The sequence below is a fragment of the Anomaloglossus baeobatrachus genome, chromosome 2 (assembly GCF_048569485.1).
Source record: "Anomaloglossus baeobatrachus isolate aAnoBae1 chromosome 2, aAnoBae1.hap1, whole genome shotgun sequence".
Taxonomy (NCBI): domain Eukaryota; kingdom Metazoa; phylum Chordata; class Amphibia; order Anura; family Aromobatidae; genus Anomaloglossus; species Anomaloglossus baeobatrachus.
In genome coordinates this window covers 440,645,085-440,662,643 of record NC_134354.1, presented here as the reverse complement: position 1 = coordinate 440,662,643, position 17,559 = coordinate 440,645,085, and the positions used below count along the sequence as shown (strand labels likewise).

The window sequence follows — 17,559 nt, the reverse complement described above, 5'->3', positions numbered from 1 at the left end:
GGGTGGCCTTAGAAGCCTGCGACCCTTTGCGCTTACCAGCGACAAGGACAAAGAGTGCATCCGAACGGCGCAAGGGCGCCGTGCGGGAAATGTAGATTCTGAGTGCTCTCACCAGATCTAACAAATGTAAATCCTTCTCATACCGATGAACTGCATGAGGACAAAACAAAGGCAAAGAGATATCCTGATTAAGATGAAAAGAGGATACCACCTTCAGGAGAAACTCCTGAATGGGGCGCAGCACAACCTTGTCCTGGTGGAAGACCAGGAAGGGAGCCTTGGATGATAGTGCTGCCAGCTCAGACACTCTCCGAAGAGATGTGATCGCTACCAGAAAAGCCACTTTCTGTGATAGTCTAGAAAGTGAAACCTCCTTCAGAGGCTCGAAGGGCGGCTTCTGGAGGGCAACTAGTACCCTGTTCAGATCCCATGGATCTAACGGTCGCTTGTACGGGGGTACGATATGGCAAACCCCCTGTAGGAACGTGCGCACCTTAGGAAGGCGTGCCAAACGCCTCTGAAAAAAGACGGATAGCGCCGAGACCTGACCTTTAAGGGAGCCGAGCGACAAACCTTTTTCTAACCCAGATTGCAGGAAAGAAAGAAAAGGTAGGCAATGCAAATGGCCAGGGAGACACTCCCTGAGCAGAGGACCAGGATAAGAATATCCTCCACGTTCTGTGGTAGATCTTAGCGGACGTGGGCTTCCTAGCCTGTCTCATGGTGGCAACGACCCCTTGGGACAATCCTGAAGACGCTAGGATCCAGGACTCAATGGCCACACAGTCAGGTTCAGGGCCGCAGAATTCCGATGGAAAAACGGCCCTTGGGACAGTAAGTCTGGTCGGTCTGGGAATGCCCACGGTTGGCCGACCGTGAGCTGCCACAGATCCGGATACCACGCCCTCCTCGGCCAGTCTGGGGCGACAAGTATGACGCGGCTGCAATCGGATCTGATCTTGCGTAGCACTCTGGGCAAGAGTGCCAGAGGTGGAAACACATAAGGGAGCCGGAACTGCGACCAATCTTGCACTAGGGCGTCTGCCGCCAGCGCTCTTTGATCGCGAGACCGTGCCATGAAGGTTGGGACCTTGTTGTTGTGCCGTGACGCCATTAGGTCGACGTCCGGCACCCCCCAGCGGCGACAGATTTCCTGAAACACGTCTGGGTGAAGGGACCATTCCCCTGCGTCCATGCCCTGGCGACTGAGGAAGTCTGCTTCCCAGTTTTCTACGCCGGGGATGTGAACTGCGGACATGGTGGAGGCTGTGGCTTCCACCCACATCAGAATCCGCCGGACTTCCTGGAAGGCTTGCCGACTGCGTGTCCCCCCTTGGTGGTTGATGTATGCCACCGCTGTGGAGTTGTCCGACTGAATTCGGATCTGCCTTCCTTCCAGCCACTGCTGGAAGGCTAGTAGGGCAAGATACACTGCTCTGATTTCCAGAACATTGATCTGAAGGGTGGACTCCCGCTGAGTCCACGTACCCTGAGCCCTGTGGTGGAGAAAGACTGCTCCCCACCCTGACAGACTCGCGTCCGTCGTGACCACCGCCCAAGACGGTGGTAGGAAGGATCTTCCCTGTGATAATGAGGTGGGAAGAAGCCACCACTGCAGAGAGTCTTTGGCCGTCTGGGAAAGGGAGATTTTCCTGTCCAGGGATGTTGACTTCCCGTCCCATTGGCGGAGAATGTCCCATTGAAGTGGACGCAGATGAAACTGCGCAAACGGAACCGCCTCTATTGCCGCCACCATCTTCCCGAGGAAGTGCCTGAGGCGTCTTAAGGAGTGCGACTGACTTTGAAGGAGAGCCTGCACCCCAGTCTGTAGAGACCGCTGCTTGTCCAGCGGAAGCTTCACTATCGCTGAGAGAGTATGAAACTCCATGCCAAGATACGTTAGTGATTGGGTCGGTGACAGATTTTACTTTGGGAAGTTGATGATCCACCCGAACGCCTGGAGAGTCTCCAGTGCAACATTCAGGCTGAGTTGGCATGCCTCTTGAGAGGGTGCCTTGACCAGTAGATCGTCCAAGTAAGGGATCACAGAGTGTCCGTGAGAGTGCAAGACTGCTACCACTGCCGCCATGATCTTGGTGAACACCCGAGGGGCTGTCGCCAGACCAAATGGCAGAGCTACGAACTGAAGATGGTCGTCTCCTATCACGAAGCGTAGAAAGCGTTGGTGCTCTGTAGCAATCGGCACGTGGAGATAAGCATCTTTGATGTCTATTGATGCTAGGAAATCTCCTTGAGACATTGAGGCAATGACTGAGCGGAGGGATTCCATCCGGAACCGCCTGGCGTTCACATGCTTGTTGAGCAGTTTTAGGTCCAGAACAGGATGGAAGGAGCCGTCCTTTTTTGGAACCACAAAGAGATTGGAGTAAAATCCTCGCCCCCGTTCCTGAGGGGGGACAGGGATCACGACTCCTTCTGCTCTTAGAGAGTCCACCGCCTGCAGCAGGGCATCTGCTCGGTTGGGGTGTGGGGAGGTTCTGAAGAACCGAAGTGGAGGCCGAGAACTGAACTCGATTCTGTACCCGCGAGACAAAATGTCTGTTACCCACCGGTCTTTGACCTGTGACAGCCAAATGTCGCAAAAGCGGGAGAGCCTGCCACCGACCGAGGATGCGGAGGGAGGAGGCCGAAAGTCATGAGGTAGCCGCTTTGGAAGCGGTTCCTCCATTTGCTTTCCTGGGGCGTGAGTGAGCCCGCCAGGAATCTGAGCTCCCTTGTTCTTTCTGAGTCCTTTTGGACGAGGAGAATTGGGCCTTGCCCGAGCCTCGAAAGGACCGAAACCTCGACTGCCACTTTTTCTGTTGAGGTTTACTTGCTCTGGGCTGTGGTAAGGAAGAGTCCTTACCCTTGGACTGTTTTATGATTTCAGCCAATGGCTCACCAAACAGTCTGTCTCTAGATAATGGCAAGCTGGTTAAGCATTTTTTGGAACCAGCATCTGCTTTCCAGTCCTTTAACCACAAGGCTCTGCGCAAAACCACAGAATTGGCGGACGCCATAGCGGTACGGCTCGTAGATTCTAGGACAGCATTGATAGCATAGGTCGCAAACGCAGACATTTGCGAAGTTAGGGACGCCACTTGCGGCACTGCTGGATGTATGATAGCATCCACCTGTGCTAAACCAGCTGAAATAGCTTGGAGTGCCCACACGGCCGCGAATGCTGGAGCAAACGACGCGCCGATAGCTTCATAGACAGATTTCAACCAAAGGTCCATCTGTCTGTCGTTGGCATCTTTAAGTGAAGCGCCATCCTCTACTGCGACTATGGATCTAGCCGCAAGCTTGGAAATTGGGGGATCCACCTTTGGACACTGGGTCCAGCGTTTGGCCACCTCAGAGGGAAAAGGATAACGGGTATCCTTAGAACGTTTAGAGAAACGCTTGTCTGGATGAGCGTCGTGTTTCTGGATCGATTCTCTGAAGTCAGAGTGGTCCAAAAAAGCACTTAATTTACGCTTGGGATACAGGAAATGGAACTTCTCCTGCTGTGCAGCTGCCTCCTCTGCAGAAGGGGCTGGGGGAGAAATATCCAACAGTCTATTAATTGCCGATATAAGGTCATTAACCATGGCGTCACCATCAGGGGCATCCAGATTGAGAGGGGCCTCAGGATTAGAATCCTGATCACCGTCCTCAGTCTCATCACAGAGAGACTCTTCTCGCTGAGACCCTGAACAGTGTGATGACGTGGAGGGTCTTTCCCAGCGAGCTCGCTTAGGCTGCCTGGGACTGTCATCTGAGTCAGAGACGTCAGCCTGTGATGCTTGAGACCCCCTTGAAGTACGGATTAGTTCCAACTGAGGGGGACCGGAGAGCATAGACACAGCAGTGTCCATGGTCTGAGTAACTGGCCTGGACTGCAAGGTCTCCAGGATTTTTGTCATAGTCACAGACATTTTATCAGCAAAAACTGCAAAGTCTGTCCCCGTCACCGGGGCAGGGTTCACAGGCGTCTCTGCCTGGGCCACTACCACCATAGGCTCTGGCTGACGAAGTGCCACTGGGACTGAACATTGCACACAATGTGAGTCATTGGAGCCTGCCGGTAGATCAGCCCCACATGCAGTACAAACAGTGTACACAGCCTGTGCCTTGGCACCCTTGCGTTTTGCGGATGACATGTTGCTGCCTCCTCAGAGCAGTACAGGGTGTCCAGCCAAGGAGCGACCTTACAGTGCAACTATATATATATATGGTACCAAGAAAAAAGTACACTAATATAACACTGAGGCACTAGTGGGGCCAGCACTAAAGTGCAGCTTACCGCCCGCTTAGGAGCGGGTGTGTGGTCGCCGAAATCCCTTTAGTCTGGGTCTCCCAGAGCCTGCTGCCTTTCCCCAGCCAGACCGCATGTGTAATGGCTGCCGGCGTCCTTGTGGAGAGGGGGGGCGGGCCCTGGGCGTATACAGACGAAGAGCGGGAAGCCTGCTTCCCACTGTGCCTAGTGAGAGGGCTGGAGCATGTAAATAAAGCTCCAGCCCTCGGCGCTGCCAATTGAGCAGCGTCTCTCCCCTACCCTGATTGACAGGGTGGGGGCGGGAACGAAGCGGCGCTAGGCCGCAGAAGCCGGGGGCTAAAGTTAGAAGCGCCGCCGCTGTAAAAGCGCGGTCGGCGCAATGTCCCCGGCGCACCACAAGTCGCAGCTGCGCCGCCGCTCCAGTAGCGGTCGGCGCAGTAGTTCCCAACATGTAACGTCACTCAGCAAAGCTGTAGTGACCTAACCCCAGCGCACAGCGCTACTGTCCCCGGCGCACTATAATGCTCAGCAAGCCTTGAGAGTGTCCGTGCCTGCCGGGGACACAGAGTACCTGAAAGTTGCAGGGCCTTGTCCCTGAACGGCACTCCCGCTCCAAATCCAGCAGGTTCTCTGGGTCTGTGGATGGAGCCCGGCCTCAGGGCTTGGGGGCCGGCAAGATCCCACTTCCACAGAGCCCTCCAGGGAATGTGGAAGGAAAACAGCATGTGGGCTCCAGCCTCTGTACCAGCAATAGGTACCTCAACCTTACAAGCACCACCGCGGGTGAGAAGGGAGCATGCTGGGGGCCCCATATGGGCCCTCTTTTCTTCCATCCGATATAGTCAGCAGCTACTGCTGACTACAAACAGTGGAGCTATGCGTGGATGTCTGACCTCCTTCGCACAAAGCAGAAAACTGGTGAGCCAGTGATCCCACTGGGGGTGTATAGCCAGAAGGGGAGGGGCCTTACACTTTTTAGTGTAATTGCTTTGTGTGGCCTCCGGAGGCAGTGCTATACACCCCAATCGTCTGGGTCTCCCAATAGAGCGCTGAAGAAATTCCCTTCTTCTTTGTCGCTCCATTGGGAGACCCAGACAATTGGGATGTCCAAAAGCAATCCCTGGGTGGGTAAAAGAATACCTCGATAAAAAGAGCCAAAAACGGCCCCCTCTTATAGGTGGGCAACTGCCGCCTGAAGGAGTCGCCTACCTAGGCTGGCATCTGCCGAAGCATAGGTATGCACCTGATAGTGTTTCGTGAAAGTGTGCAGACTCGACCAGGTAGCCGCCTGACACACCTGCTGAGCCGTAGCCTGGTGTCGCAATGCCCAGGAAGCATCTACGGCTCTGGTAGAATGGGCTTACAGCCCTGCAGGAATTTGGAAGCCCACAAGAACGGTAGGCTTCAAGAATCGGTTCCTTGATCCACGGAGCAAAGGTTGACTTGAAAACCTGAAATCCCTTACTCTGACCTGCGACGAGGACAAAGAGCGCATCCGACCGGCGCCGGGGCGCCGTGCGAGAAATGTAGAGCCGGAGTGCTCTCACCAGATCTAATAAATGCAAATCCTTTTCACATTGGTGAACTGGATGAGGGCCCAAGGGTAAGAAGATATCCTGCTTGAGATGAAACGGGGATACCTTAGGGAGAAAGTCCGGGACCGGACGCAGAACCCCTTATCCTGGTGAAACACCAGGAAGGGGGCTCTGCATGATAGCGCTGCTAGCTCAGACACTCTCCTGAGTGATGAGACTGCCACTAGGAAGGCCACCTTCTGCGAAGGGCGAGATAGAGAGACCTCCCGCCTCGGCTCGAAAGATGGCTTCTGAAGAGTCGTCAGCACCCTGTTAAGATCCCAGGGTGCGAACGGGCGCTCGTAATATGGGACTATGTGGTCAACCCCCCTGCAGGAACGTGCGGACCTGCGGAAGCCTGGCTAGACGCTTTTGAAAAAACACGGAAGCGCCGATACTTGTCCCTTGAGAGAGCCGAGACAAGCCCTTGTCCATTCCGGATTGAAGTGAAAGAAAGAAGGGAAAAGTGGAAAAGGCAAACGGCCAGGGAGGAAAACCCTGATCAGAGCACCAGGATAAGAAGATCCTCCAAGTCCTGGGCTAAATCTCGGCGGACGTTGTTTCCTTGGCTGTCTCATGGTGGCGATGACATCTTGAGATAACCCTGATGAGGCTAGGGGCCAGGGCTCAATGGCCACACCATCAGGATGAGGGCCGCAGTATTAAGATGGAAAAAAGGCCCTTGAGACAGCAAGTCTGGTCGGTCTGGGAGTGCCTACGGTTGACCCACCGTGAGGTGCCACAGATCCGGGTACCACGATCTCCTCGGCTAGTCTGGAGCGACGAGGATGGTGCGGCGGCAGTCTGACCTGATCTTGCGTAACCCTCTGGGCAGTAGAGCCAGAGGAGGAAATACATAAGTCGAAACTGCGACCAGTCCTGAACTAACGTGTCTGCCGCCCGAGCTCTGTGATCCTTGGACCGAGCCATGAATGCCGGGACTTTGTTGTTGTGCCGAGACGCCATTAGATCGACGTCCGGTGTTCCCCAGCGGCAACAGATCTCTAGAAACACGTCCGGGTGAAGAGACCATTCCCCTGCTTCCATGCCCTGGCGACTGAGAAATCTGCTTCTCAGTTTTCTACGCCCGGGATGTGAACTGCGGAGGTGGCGGAGGCTGTGGCTTCCGCCCACAGCAGAGTCCGCCGAACTTCTCGGAAGGCTTGACGACTGCGTGTGCCGCCCTGGTGGTTGATGTACGCAACCGCCGTGGCATTGTCCGACTGACTTCGGATCTGCCTGCCTTCCAGCCACCGCTGGAACGCCTTTAGGGCTAGAGACACTGCCCTTATCTCCAGAACATTGATCTGAAGGGAAGACTCTGTCGGAGTCCAGGTTCCCTGAGTCCTGTGGCGGAGGAAGACCGCTCCCCACCCTGACAGACTCGCGTCCGTCGTGACCACAGCCCCGGCTGGGGCCGGAAAGATTTGCAAGGGAAATAGAGGCGTTCTTGTTTAGGGACGTCGATCTGTCCCATTTGCGGTGTCCGATAGAAGCGGACGCAGACGAATCTGCGCAAGGGAACTGCCTCCATTGCTGCCACCATCTTCCTTAGGAAGTGTGTGAGGCGCCTTAAGGGGTGTGACTGGGTCCGAAGGAGAGAGTGCACCCCTGTCTGTAGTGAGCGCTGTTTATGCAGCGGAAGCTTCACTATTGCTAAGAGGGTATGAAACTCCGACACGAGGCATGAGAGTGTAGGGCCGGCACCACTGTTGCCATGACTTTGGTGAAGACTCGACCTGATGGCGAAACGCAGGAAGCGTTGATGCTCTGTTGCAATCGGCACATGGAGATAAGCATCCCTGATGTCGATTGATGCTAGGAAGTCTCCTTGGGCCATCGAGGCGATGACAAAGCGGAGAGATTCCATCCGGAACCGTCAGGTTCTCTGTCTGTTGAGTAGTGTGAAGTCCAGAACGGGGCGGAGTGATCCGTCCTATCTTGGTACCACGAACAAGCTGGAGTAAAAACCGCGACTACGTTCTTGAAGGGGAACGGGGATCGCAACTCCTCCTGCCGTCGGAGTGTTCACCGCCTGAAAACGTGCATCGGCTCGCTCGGGGGGCGGAGATGCTCTGAAGAAACGAGTCGGAGGACGAGAACTGAGCTCTATCCTGTAACCGTAAGACAGAATGTCTCATCCATCGGTCTTGGACATGTGGGGACCGCTCCCCTGACCTGGACCGCCATGCAGAAGAGGTTCTCTGGTTCTTCTGTGGCCTGTTGGACGATGAGGATTGGGACCTAGCTGAGGGTGCTGAGGTCTCTTTGGTTTGGGCTGGGTAAGCACGAGTCCTTTCCCTTGGACTGCTCAATCGTTTCTTCCAATTGTTCGCCAAACAATCGGTCGCCAGAAAAAAGCAAACCGGACAAGAGCTTCTGGAAGCAGAATCTGCCTTCCATTCGCGTAGCCACATGGCCCTGCGGACTGCCACCGGAGTGGCGGATGCTACCGCTGTACGGCTAGCCGAGTCCAGGACAGCATGCACGGCGGAGGATGAAAATACCGACGCCTGAGACGTCAAGACGCTAATTGCGGAGCAGAGTATGACCGCATTAATCTCAGACCGAGCAGCTGAGATAGCCTGGAGTGCCCATACTGCTGCAAAGGCTGGGGCAACGGACGCGCCTATGGCTTCATAGATGGATCTCATTAGGAGCTCTGCCTGTCCGTGGCATTCTTGAGCGTTGAACCGTCAGCCACTGCTACTACTGATCTAGACGCCAGTCAAGAGACTGGAGGGGCACCTTGGGACACTGAGCCCCAACCCTTAACAACGTCAGAGGGGAAGGGACAACGTGTGTTATAAGGCGTTTAGTAAAAACGCTTGTCTGGGAAAGCCCTGTGCTTCTGGACAGCATCTCTGAAGCCTTGAGAGCCACGTCCGGACAGAGTCCTGGGTTGCGACCTCCGCCTCGTCCTCTATAGAGTCCTCAAGCTGAGACCCTTGATGAAGTCGGGGAAGATTCTAAGCAAGGCCGCTTAGCCGGTCTGGGACTGCGGTTCGTGCCGGAGTCCACCACGTAATAACTAGAGGCCACCCCAGGAGCACGCTTCGTCGCAGACCGAGAGAGGCCTGGGGGCGATCCCGCAGTGCCCGGGGCCTGTGTAAGGGGCCGGACTGGACTGCAAGCTCCTAGTATCTTAGCAGACCATTTGTCCATAGCCTGAGTCATGGATAGTGAAAATGACTCAGAGAGTTTCTCAGCAAAAGCTGCAACTCTGTCCCTGCCGCCTGGACAGGGGACGCCGGCGGAGCTCAACCAGTGCCCCCGGCTCCGGCTGAGCGAGTGCCACATGGCCCGAGCAATGCTCACAGTGATCACTGAGGGATACATATGTACAGTCGAACCGTGAAAATGCATACAAACATTATATATCTATATATACAGTTCAGCACTCTAGGGGGCCCAGCACCGAGAAGAAGCCCCCTGGCGTACCGACCACTCAAGCAGTGTGTGCTGCTTAAAAACATGGCTGTCGGCGTTTACAGTGGAGGGGGGAGCCGTGGGCGTAACCCCAAAAGTGCGGGAATCTGGTGCCCCGAGTGAAACGTGAGGGAGGCGGAGGACAGCCAAGTGTGCTCCAGCCCTCACTGTCGGCCTCAGACTGACCGTCCCGCCCTTCCCCCTGACTGGCAGGGCCGGGGGCGGGAGTTTAAGGCGCTAGGCCGCAAAAGCCGGGGGCTAGAGTTAAAACCGCGGTCGGCAAGCAGGTGCGGTCGGCGCGGTAGTCTGTACTAACCCCGCAGGCGCAGCCAAGTCTGAGGCTAAGGTGCTCCCTGCACCGTCCCCAAGGGGACACTGAGTACCTGTGCGGGGATCCGTGTCGTAGAGTGCTTAGTGAGGGTGGCGGAGGACAGCCAAGTGTGCTCCAGCTCTCACTGTCGGCGTTAGACCGACCGTCCCGCTCTTCCCCCTGACTGGCAGGGCCGGGGGCGGGAGTGTAAGGCACTAGGCCGCAAAAGCCGGGGACTAAAGTTAAAACCGCGGCCGGCAAGCAGGCGCGGTCGGCGCGGTAGTCTCGGCGTCATACCAATCACCGCAGTCGCTGCAGCGTCTGAGGTCAAGGTGCTCTATGTACCGTCCCCAAGGGGACACAGAGTACCTGTAGATGCAGGGCCCTGTCCCTGAGATACTCCGTCTCCTGTCCGGCAGAATCCCACAGGGGCTGCGGAGGGAGGCCGATCCCAGTGCCTGGATGACCGGATAGGATCCCACTTCCCCAGAGCCCCTAAGGGATGGGGAAGGAAAACGGCATGTGGCTCCGGCCTGTGTACCCGCAATGGTTACCTCAACCTTAACAACACCGCCGACTTAGTGGGGTGAGAAGGGAGCATGCCGGGGGCCCTGTTAGGGCCCTCTTTTCTTCCATCCGATATAATCAGCAGCTGCTGCTGACTAAAATGTGGAGCATTGTGTGAGTGTCAGCCTCCTTCAACACAAAGCATAAAAACTGATGAGCCCGTGATGCACGGGAGGGTGTATAGCAGAGGGGAGGGGTTACACTTTTTAAAGTGTAATACTTTGTGTGGCCTCCGGAGGCAGAAGCTATACACCCAATTGTCTGGGTCTCCCAATGGAGCGACAAAGAAAGTAAGTGGGTAGGACCAATGGACATTTTAGCCCAGCCAAGGGTGCACAGGACACCTGATCACCATATTCGCAAGAGGAACAATTTCTGACAAAGGTAGAAACAGATTTTGACTCTAAAGGACAGATTTTTATCAGGGATTCACAGTGCTGTGCTTAGTTTGAACAGTCCCAATGTGATAGAAAAAAGAAATGGCCGCACATCCAAAAATCATCAGTCGATCTAATTCCGCTAGGCAAAAAATTAAATATCTGAACAGGCGGTTCTTGGTTTAACATTCTGATCAGACTGTATGAAGCCCACTGCCACGTCATGGCGAACCTCTGAGGGGGGTCCCTAATCTATGCCTTAGGCTAGTTTCACACATTCGGCTTTTCGCCGGTTTGCCGGATCCGGCGGACTCCAGTACAGTGTGATACAGTACGATGGCAGCGCGCCAACTTCCAGGTCACATGGTCCGGTCAAATGACAGTTTGTCACCGGAGCTTGTTGCGTTGCCATTGTACTGTATACACTGTACTGGAGTGCGCTGAATCCGGCGAAAAGCCGGATGTGTGAAACTAGCCTTAACGGTGCGGTGCCGTGTGTCAACCATCGCCACAACGACAATGCACCAGCAGGGCAGATAACCTGGTGCCTCACAGCACCCATGCTGCAAGGCTGAGCCCCCATGGCTCCAGGTCGCACCACCCCACAGACACAAAATGACTGCAACAATGGCCGCCACACAGCACAAACACCCTGTGAAGGGAGCAGATTAACTCATCTTACACCAACTCCCAGTATGTGAACTGGGAGCAAAGAAAAGGCAGACCCCTCTGCAGTCTCGTGCCAATTAAAACCACCTGTGCGGAATGGGAGGAGTGCTGGTCCAAGCAAAACAAAAAAAATGAGGAGAGACATTGTGTATAGCAACAATGTGGTAGAAAAAAAGAAATGGCCGCACATCCAAAATTCGTAAGTTGATCTAATTCCGCTAGGCAAAAAATTAAATACCTTAACATGAGGTTCTTGGTTTAACCCTTTAACCCCCCGGGCGTTTTTCCTTTTTTTTTTTCCTCTCTTTCTTCCGAGAGCCGTAACTTTTTTATTTTTCCATCAGTATTACCATATGAGGGCTTGTTTTTTTGCGGGATGAGTTGTACTTTTAAATGAAACCATAAGTTTTATCATACAGTGTACTGGAAAAAAGCAAAAAAATTTCAAGAGCGGAGAAACTGCAAAAAAAGGTGTGATTGCACATTAGTTTTTGGGATATTTTATTCACCATGTTCACTGTATGGTAAAACTGATATGTGGGTGTGATGCCTGAGGTCGGTGCAAGTTTGTAGACACCAAACATGTATAGGGTTACTTGTATCTAAGGGGTTAAAAAAAAATGCACAAGTCTGTCAAAAAAAAAAAAAGTGTTGCATGTTTTGCGCCATTTTCCGAAACCTGTAGACTTCTCATTTTTCGGTATCTATGGCTCAGTGACTGCTTATCTTTTGCATCTAGAGCTGACGTTTTAACGGTACCATTTTTGTGCAAATGATACGTTTTGATCGCCTGTTATTGCATTTTGCGCAAAATTTGCGGCAACCAAAAAAACGTAATTTTGGCGTTTGGAATTTTTTTGCCGTTACGCCGTTAACACATCAAATTAATTGGCCTTATATTTTGATAGATCGGGCGTTTCTGAACGCGGCGATACCAAATGTGTATATTTTTTATTTTTTTAACTCTTTAATTTTCAATGGGACGAATGGTGGGGGTGATTTGAACTTTGTTTTTTTTATTTTGTTTTTAAATTTTTTAGAACTTTTAACTTTTTTTTATTTTACTAGTCCCCCTAGAGGACTATAACGATCAGCAGTCTGATCGCTCTTCCATTTCTCCAGATCACAGCTACAATCTGCAGAAAAGGAGCTCTCCTATTACACACCGCAGTCTGCTGGGTGTAATAGGAAGTAACTCATGATAACTACAGGTGTCATCACATAACCCTGTGCTACCATGGCAACCACCGGAAGTTACGTGATCACGTCATCACTTTCGATAGGGGGGGGTAAGTTACCGTTATGGCGGCACGCATATACATCTCGCTGCCAGATTTTGGCAGCAAGATGTAAGGGGTTAATACTTGCGGGTGGGACACGATTTTACTCGTGACTAGCAGGCACGCGTCAGCTGTTGAAATCAGCTGATATGTGTGCGGATCGCTGCGGACTGCCCATGGCAGGCAGCGGGGATTAACCTCACACGATCCATGACGTACCCAGTACGTCATGTGTCGTTAAGAGGTTAACATTCTGATCAGAATGACGCCCACTGCCACGTCACGGCGAACCTCTGAGTGGGTCCCCAACTCTAACGCACCCTGCTGGTGCGTTGTTGCTGTGGCGATGGTTGACACACGGTTCCGCACCATTAAGGCATAGATTAGGGACCCACTCAGAGGTTCACCGTGACGTGGCAGTGGGCTTCATACAGTCTGATCAGAATGTTAAACCAAGAACCTCATGTTCGGGTATTAATTTTTTTTGGCTAGCGGCATTAGATCAACTTACGAATTTTGGATGTGCTGCCATCTCTTTTTTTCTACCACACTGTTAGTATGAACAGTCATTCTGTTCTTTTAGGTCTGCAACAAATTATTATTATTTTCTAATCATTTTTATCACTTAATATTGAGCAGAATTAAATCTGCTGACACATTGCTAGCTTGCTACTGCCAATACATGTTGCGCTATGGTTCTGAATAGCTTCCAATAGGTTAGGTTACAAGAGACCTTATCATTTACTGCTTTGTATAAAGTTTAGAAATCAGACTGCTCCCGATATTCAGCCATTGTACCTTGATCAACCAGCATGATTCCCCCACAGTGACCCACCCTAGTATGATGTCCCCACAAAGCCAGATGTCCTCACACAGTCCCTTAAACAGAATGATGTCCCCACAAAGCAGCTCACACAGTATATTGCCTCCCACGCAGAAAGATGTCCCCCCAGGTCCTCTCACACAGTAAGATGTGCCCACACAGCCACCCACGCAGTATGAAGTCCTCAGTTTTCCACAATTATTGACAATGTAAAAAAAAAAAAAAAAGTTAAGCTACTCGCCTAACCCCATTCCCCCGAGGTGCTACTCTGGACTGTGCTGGGTACTGAAGTTCCGCACAACTTTGCGCTGAAGTGAAGTCATCACGCCTGTTCCGCTCTCAGACGCACAGATTCAATGGTGGAAGAGGAACCTGACCGCTCCCTTTTCAATCATTGTGTTCACCGGTATCTGCATCCTGGAGGAGGGCAGCCACATCATGGAGGATGTTACTACTTCCAACCCTTTTGGCTGACATGGTCTGCATAAAAACAGCCAAAGGGCCGACATTGACCCGCCGGTCCGGCCCAGACTAACATAGTAAAAGTATATTTTCTTGAAATGTTTCATTTTAATGTTGCACTTGACAAGTGTGTTATATATACAGTATATAAAATCGATCCCCTCTTTGTGTTTGCCAGAACGTGAGCGTACACTTTAAAACTGTTCAACTACTTTACTACAAGGAGGGTAAATAGGATGTACAAACAGAATCAGGCAGGAGGAACAGGAAAGACATGGCAATGTGCCATTTAGTACAATAACAACAACACAAAGGCAAGGAACGAAGATCTGAAATGTGTCCCTACAGAGCCATGGAAAAGCGGTCAGGCATGGGCACTTGTGATTCTGTAGGCTATACAGGACATACCTGCTTTTTTATTTGACTTCTCCTGTACAAATTTGTCCTGTTCTTTCTGGAATTCACCAATGATGGTCTGGAAATAGTAAGCGACAGAAACAAAAGGATTACATTTCACTGAGTGGCAGTGAACGTCGTACATATAAGCGGAGACACTATAGATTTGCAGGGCAGATACTAAAATGAAAATAAGCAGCAGATTAATAAAATCTACTTGTGGCCTGAGGTCATGGCTTCACATGCTCATCACCACTCCATCCTTACAATGGGTTGTCAAAAAACAGATGTCCAAAAAGCATACATTTATCTAAAACCTATCACTAGGTGATAAACATTTTATATGGGACAACCCCTCGTACACAGCATATCAACCAATGTTTATTCCAAATCTGTGCTGAGATCATCATGGGCATGACAAATGCCAAAAAGACCTATCTCCTGACATCACATTAGGTTCATATTTGCTGGAACCCAGCCGGAGGCTCCGAGCAGCCATGTGAGCAGTGCCTGTTCTATGTGCTTATACGTAACAAGCAGTATAGATATGTGCACATGGAGTCTTTTTTTGAGGAGGTCAAAAACAATGAGTTTTCTAATGGAAATTGATTCAAATAATGTTCCTTTTATAAGAAGTTTTTTGTTTCTTGAAGTTGTTTTGAAAAAATTTGAAGTGTTTTAGAGGACTTTTTCATGGCATGAAGCGGATTTTTGATAGAAAAGTGCCTAATAGTAGTATATTTCAGAGAGAGACACTTCATAGAATGGATATGTGCCTTCATTTCTCCCCACCAGGCATTATCAAAACCTAAAAAAACACTTAAAGGGAACCGGTCACCAGATTTGGAAACTAAACTGCAGCCACCACTGAGGTCTTATATACAGCATTCTAGAATACTGTATATAAGAGCAAAGGCGGCGCGGTAGAACGGAAAAAAAACACCATTATAATACTCACCTAGGGGAAGGTCAGGTCCGATGGCTGTCGCTGCTCTACGATCCGGCGCCTTCTCTCTGCTGTGATCTCCGTCCTCCTCCTATCCAGCCCAGGCCGACATTGAGGTCCTGCACAGGCGCACTTTAATCTGCCCTGCTGAGGGCAACTCAAAGTGCTGTAACAAGCGAGGAAAGGTTAAAAGGGTAAATCAAAGTGTGCCTGCGCAGGACCTCAATGCCGGCTAGTGTGAATGACGTAGGAATAAGTCATGCACAAGGACCTCAGAAGAAGGAGGACGGCGATCACAGCAGAGAGGAGGTGCCAGACAGAGGAGATGCCGGACAGGAGAGCAGCAACACCCATCGAACTGGACCCCCCCCCACCCCCAGGTGAGTATTATAAAAGTTGTTTTTACGTTACACAGAGCGACCTGGGCCCTTATATACAGTATTCTGGAATGCTGTATATAAGAGCTCAGCGGTGGTGGCCACAGCTTATAGTCGCCAAATCGTTTGACAGGTTCCCTTTAAAAGACTTGACATATGGACAGCAAAGTGGTTTTACAAAGCAAAATCAATAAGAGGATGCTTCAAGAACCTTTTGAGCTTTTTTTTTAGAGGGTTGTTTTGGGAGAGTGGAGCCACAAAAAAATTTAAAAAACAAAAACAAACCTGAGAGTGCACATACCTTAAAAGGTATGTTCACACTTTTTTTTTTTCCCAGGCAAATTTGGGGTCCACATTCATATATGCCTCAAAAAAGGACTCAGAAAAAGCGCAAAAGAATGAGCAAATGCATTTCTAAGAAAAACAAATTTCTTGTTCACATGCTTCTTTTAAATCGCTTCAGGATTAAAGAGGAAAAAAAAAAAAAAAAAAAAGCCAAGCTGATAAAAGAAGTGACCTGTTAATTCTTTAGATAACAAATCAGATGACTATCAATGGGAAAGCTCAAAGAAGGGAATTTTGTTTACTTACCGTAAATTCCTTTTCTTCTAGCTCCAATTGGGAGACCCAGACAATTGGGGGTGTATAGGCTATGCCTCCGGAGGCCGCACAAAGTATTACACTAAAAGTGTAAAGCCCCTCCCCTTCTGCCTATACACCCCCCGTGCTCCCACGGGCTCCTCAGTTTTGGTGCAAAAAAAAAGTAAATTCAATCCGAAGGAATATCGGAGAACTGAAACCATTCAACATGAACAACATGTGTACACAAAAAAACAGGGGCGGGTGCTGGGTCTCCCAATTGGAGCTAGAAGAAAAGGAATTTACGGTAAGTAAACAAAATTCCCTTCTTCTTTGTCGCTCCATTGGGAGACCCAGACAATTGGGACGTCCAAAAGCAGTCCCTGGGTGGGTAAAGAATACCTCATAATAGAGCCGTAACGGCTCCGTCCTACAGGTGGGCAACCGCCGCCTGAAGGACTCGCCTACCTAGGCTGGCATTCGCCGAAGCATAGGTATGCACCTGATAGTGTTTCGTGAAAGTGTGCAGGCTCGACCAGGTAGCCGCCTGACACACCTGCTGAGCCGTAGCCTGGTGCCTCAAAGCCCAGGACGCACCCACGGCTCTGGTAGAATGGGCCTTCAGCCCTGAGGGAACCGGAAGCCCAGCAGAACGGTAAGCTTCGAGAATTGGTTCCTTGATCCACCGAGCCAGGGTTGATTTGGAAGCCTGTGACCCTTTACGCTGGCCAGCGACAAGGACAAAGAGTGCATCCGAGCGGCGCAGGGGCGCCGTACGAGAAATGTAGAGTCTGAGTGCTCTCTCCAGATCTAACAAGTGCAAATCCTTTTCACATTGGTGAATTGGATGAGGACAAAAAGAAGGTAAGGAGATATCCTGATTGAGATGAAAAGGGGATACCACCTTAGGTAGAAATTCCGGAACCGGACGCAGAACCACCTTGTCCTGGTGAAACACCAGGAAAGGGGCTTTGCATGACAATGCTGCCAGCTCAGACACTCTCCGAAGTGAAGTGACTGCTACTAGGAAAACCACTTTCTGCGAAAGGCGTGCGAGAGAAATATCCCTCATTGGCTCGAACGGTGGTTTCTGAAGAACCATCAGCACCCTGTTCAGATCCCAGGGTTCCAACGGACGTTTGTAAGGAGGGACGATGTGACAAACCCCCTGCAGGAACGTGCGTACCTGTGGAAGTCTGGCCAAGCGCTTCTGAAAAAACACAGAGAGCGCAGAGACTTGTCCCTTAAGGGAGCCAAGCGACAAACCCTTTTCCAATCCGGACTGAAGAAAGGACAGAAAAGTGGGCAAGGCAAATGGCCAGGGAGAAAAACCCTGATCAGAGCACCATGACAGGAATATTTTCCACGTCCTGTGGTAGATCTTGGCGGACGTTGGTTTCCTAGCCTGTCTCATAGTGGCAATGACCTCTTGAGATAATCCTGAAGACGCTAAGATCCAGGACTCAATGGCCACACAGTCAGGTTGAGGGCCGCAGAATTCAGATGGAA

At 51.3% G+C, this 17,559-nt stretch overlaps 1 protein-coding gene across 1 annotated transcript in view; it reads right to left on the bottom strand.

Moving 5' to 3' along the window:
* SYAP1 (synapse associated protein 1) overlaps positions 1-17,559 on the bottom strand; it is a 93,015-nt gene that overhangs the window by 57,025 nt on the left and 18,431 nt on the right. The window contains exon 3 of the mRNA XM_075334192.1: positions 14,161-14,227. Within this exon, the coding sequence (XP_075190307.1) occupies positions 14,161-14,227 (67 nt within the window). The remainder of the gene's footprint in view (positions 1-14,160; positions 14,228-17,559) is intronic.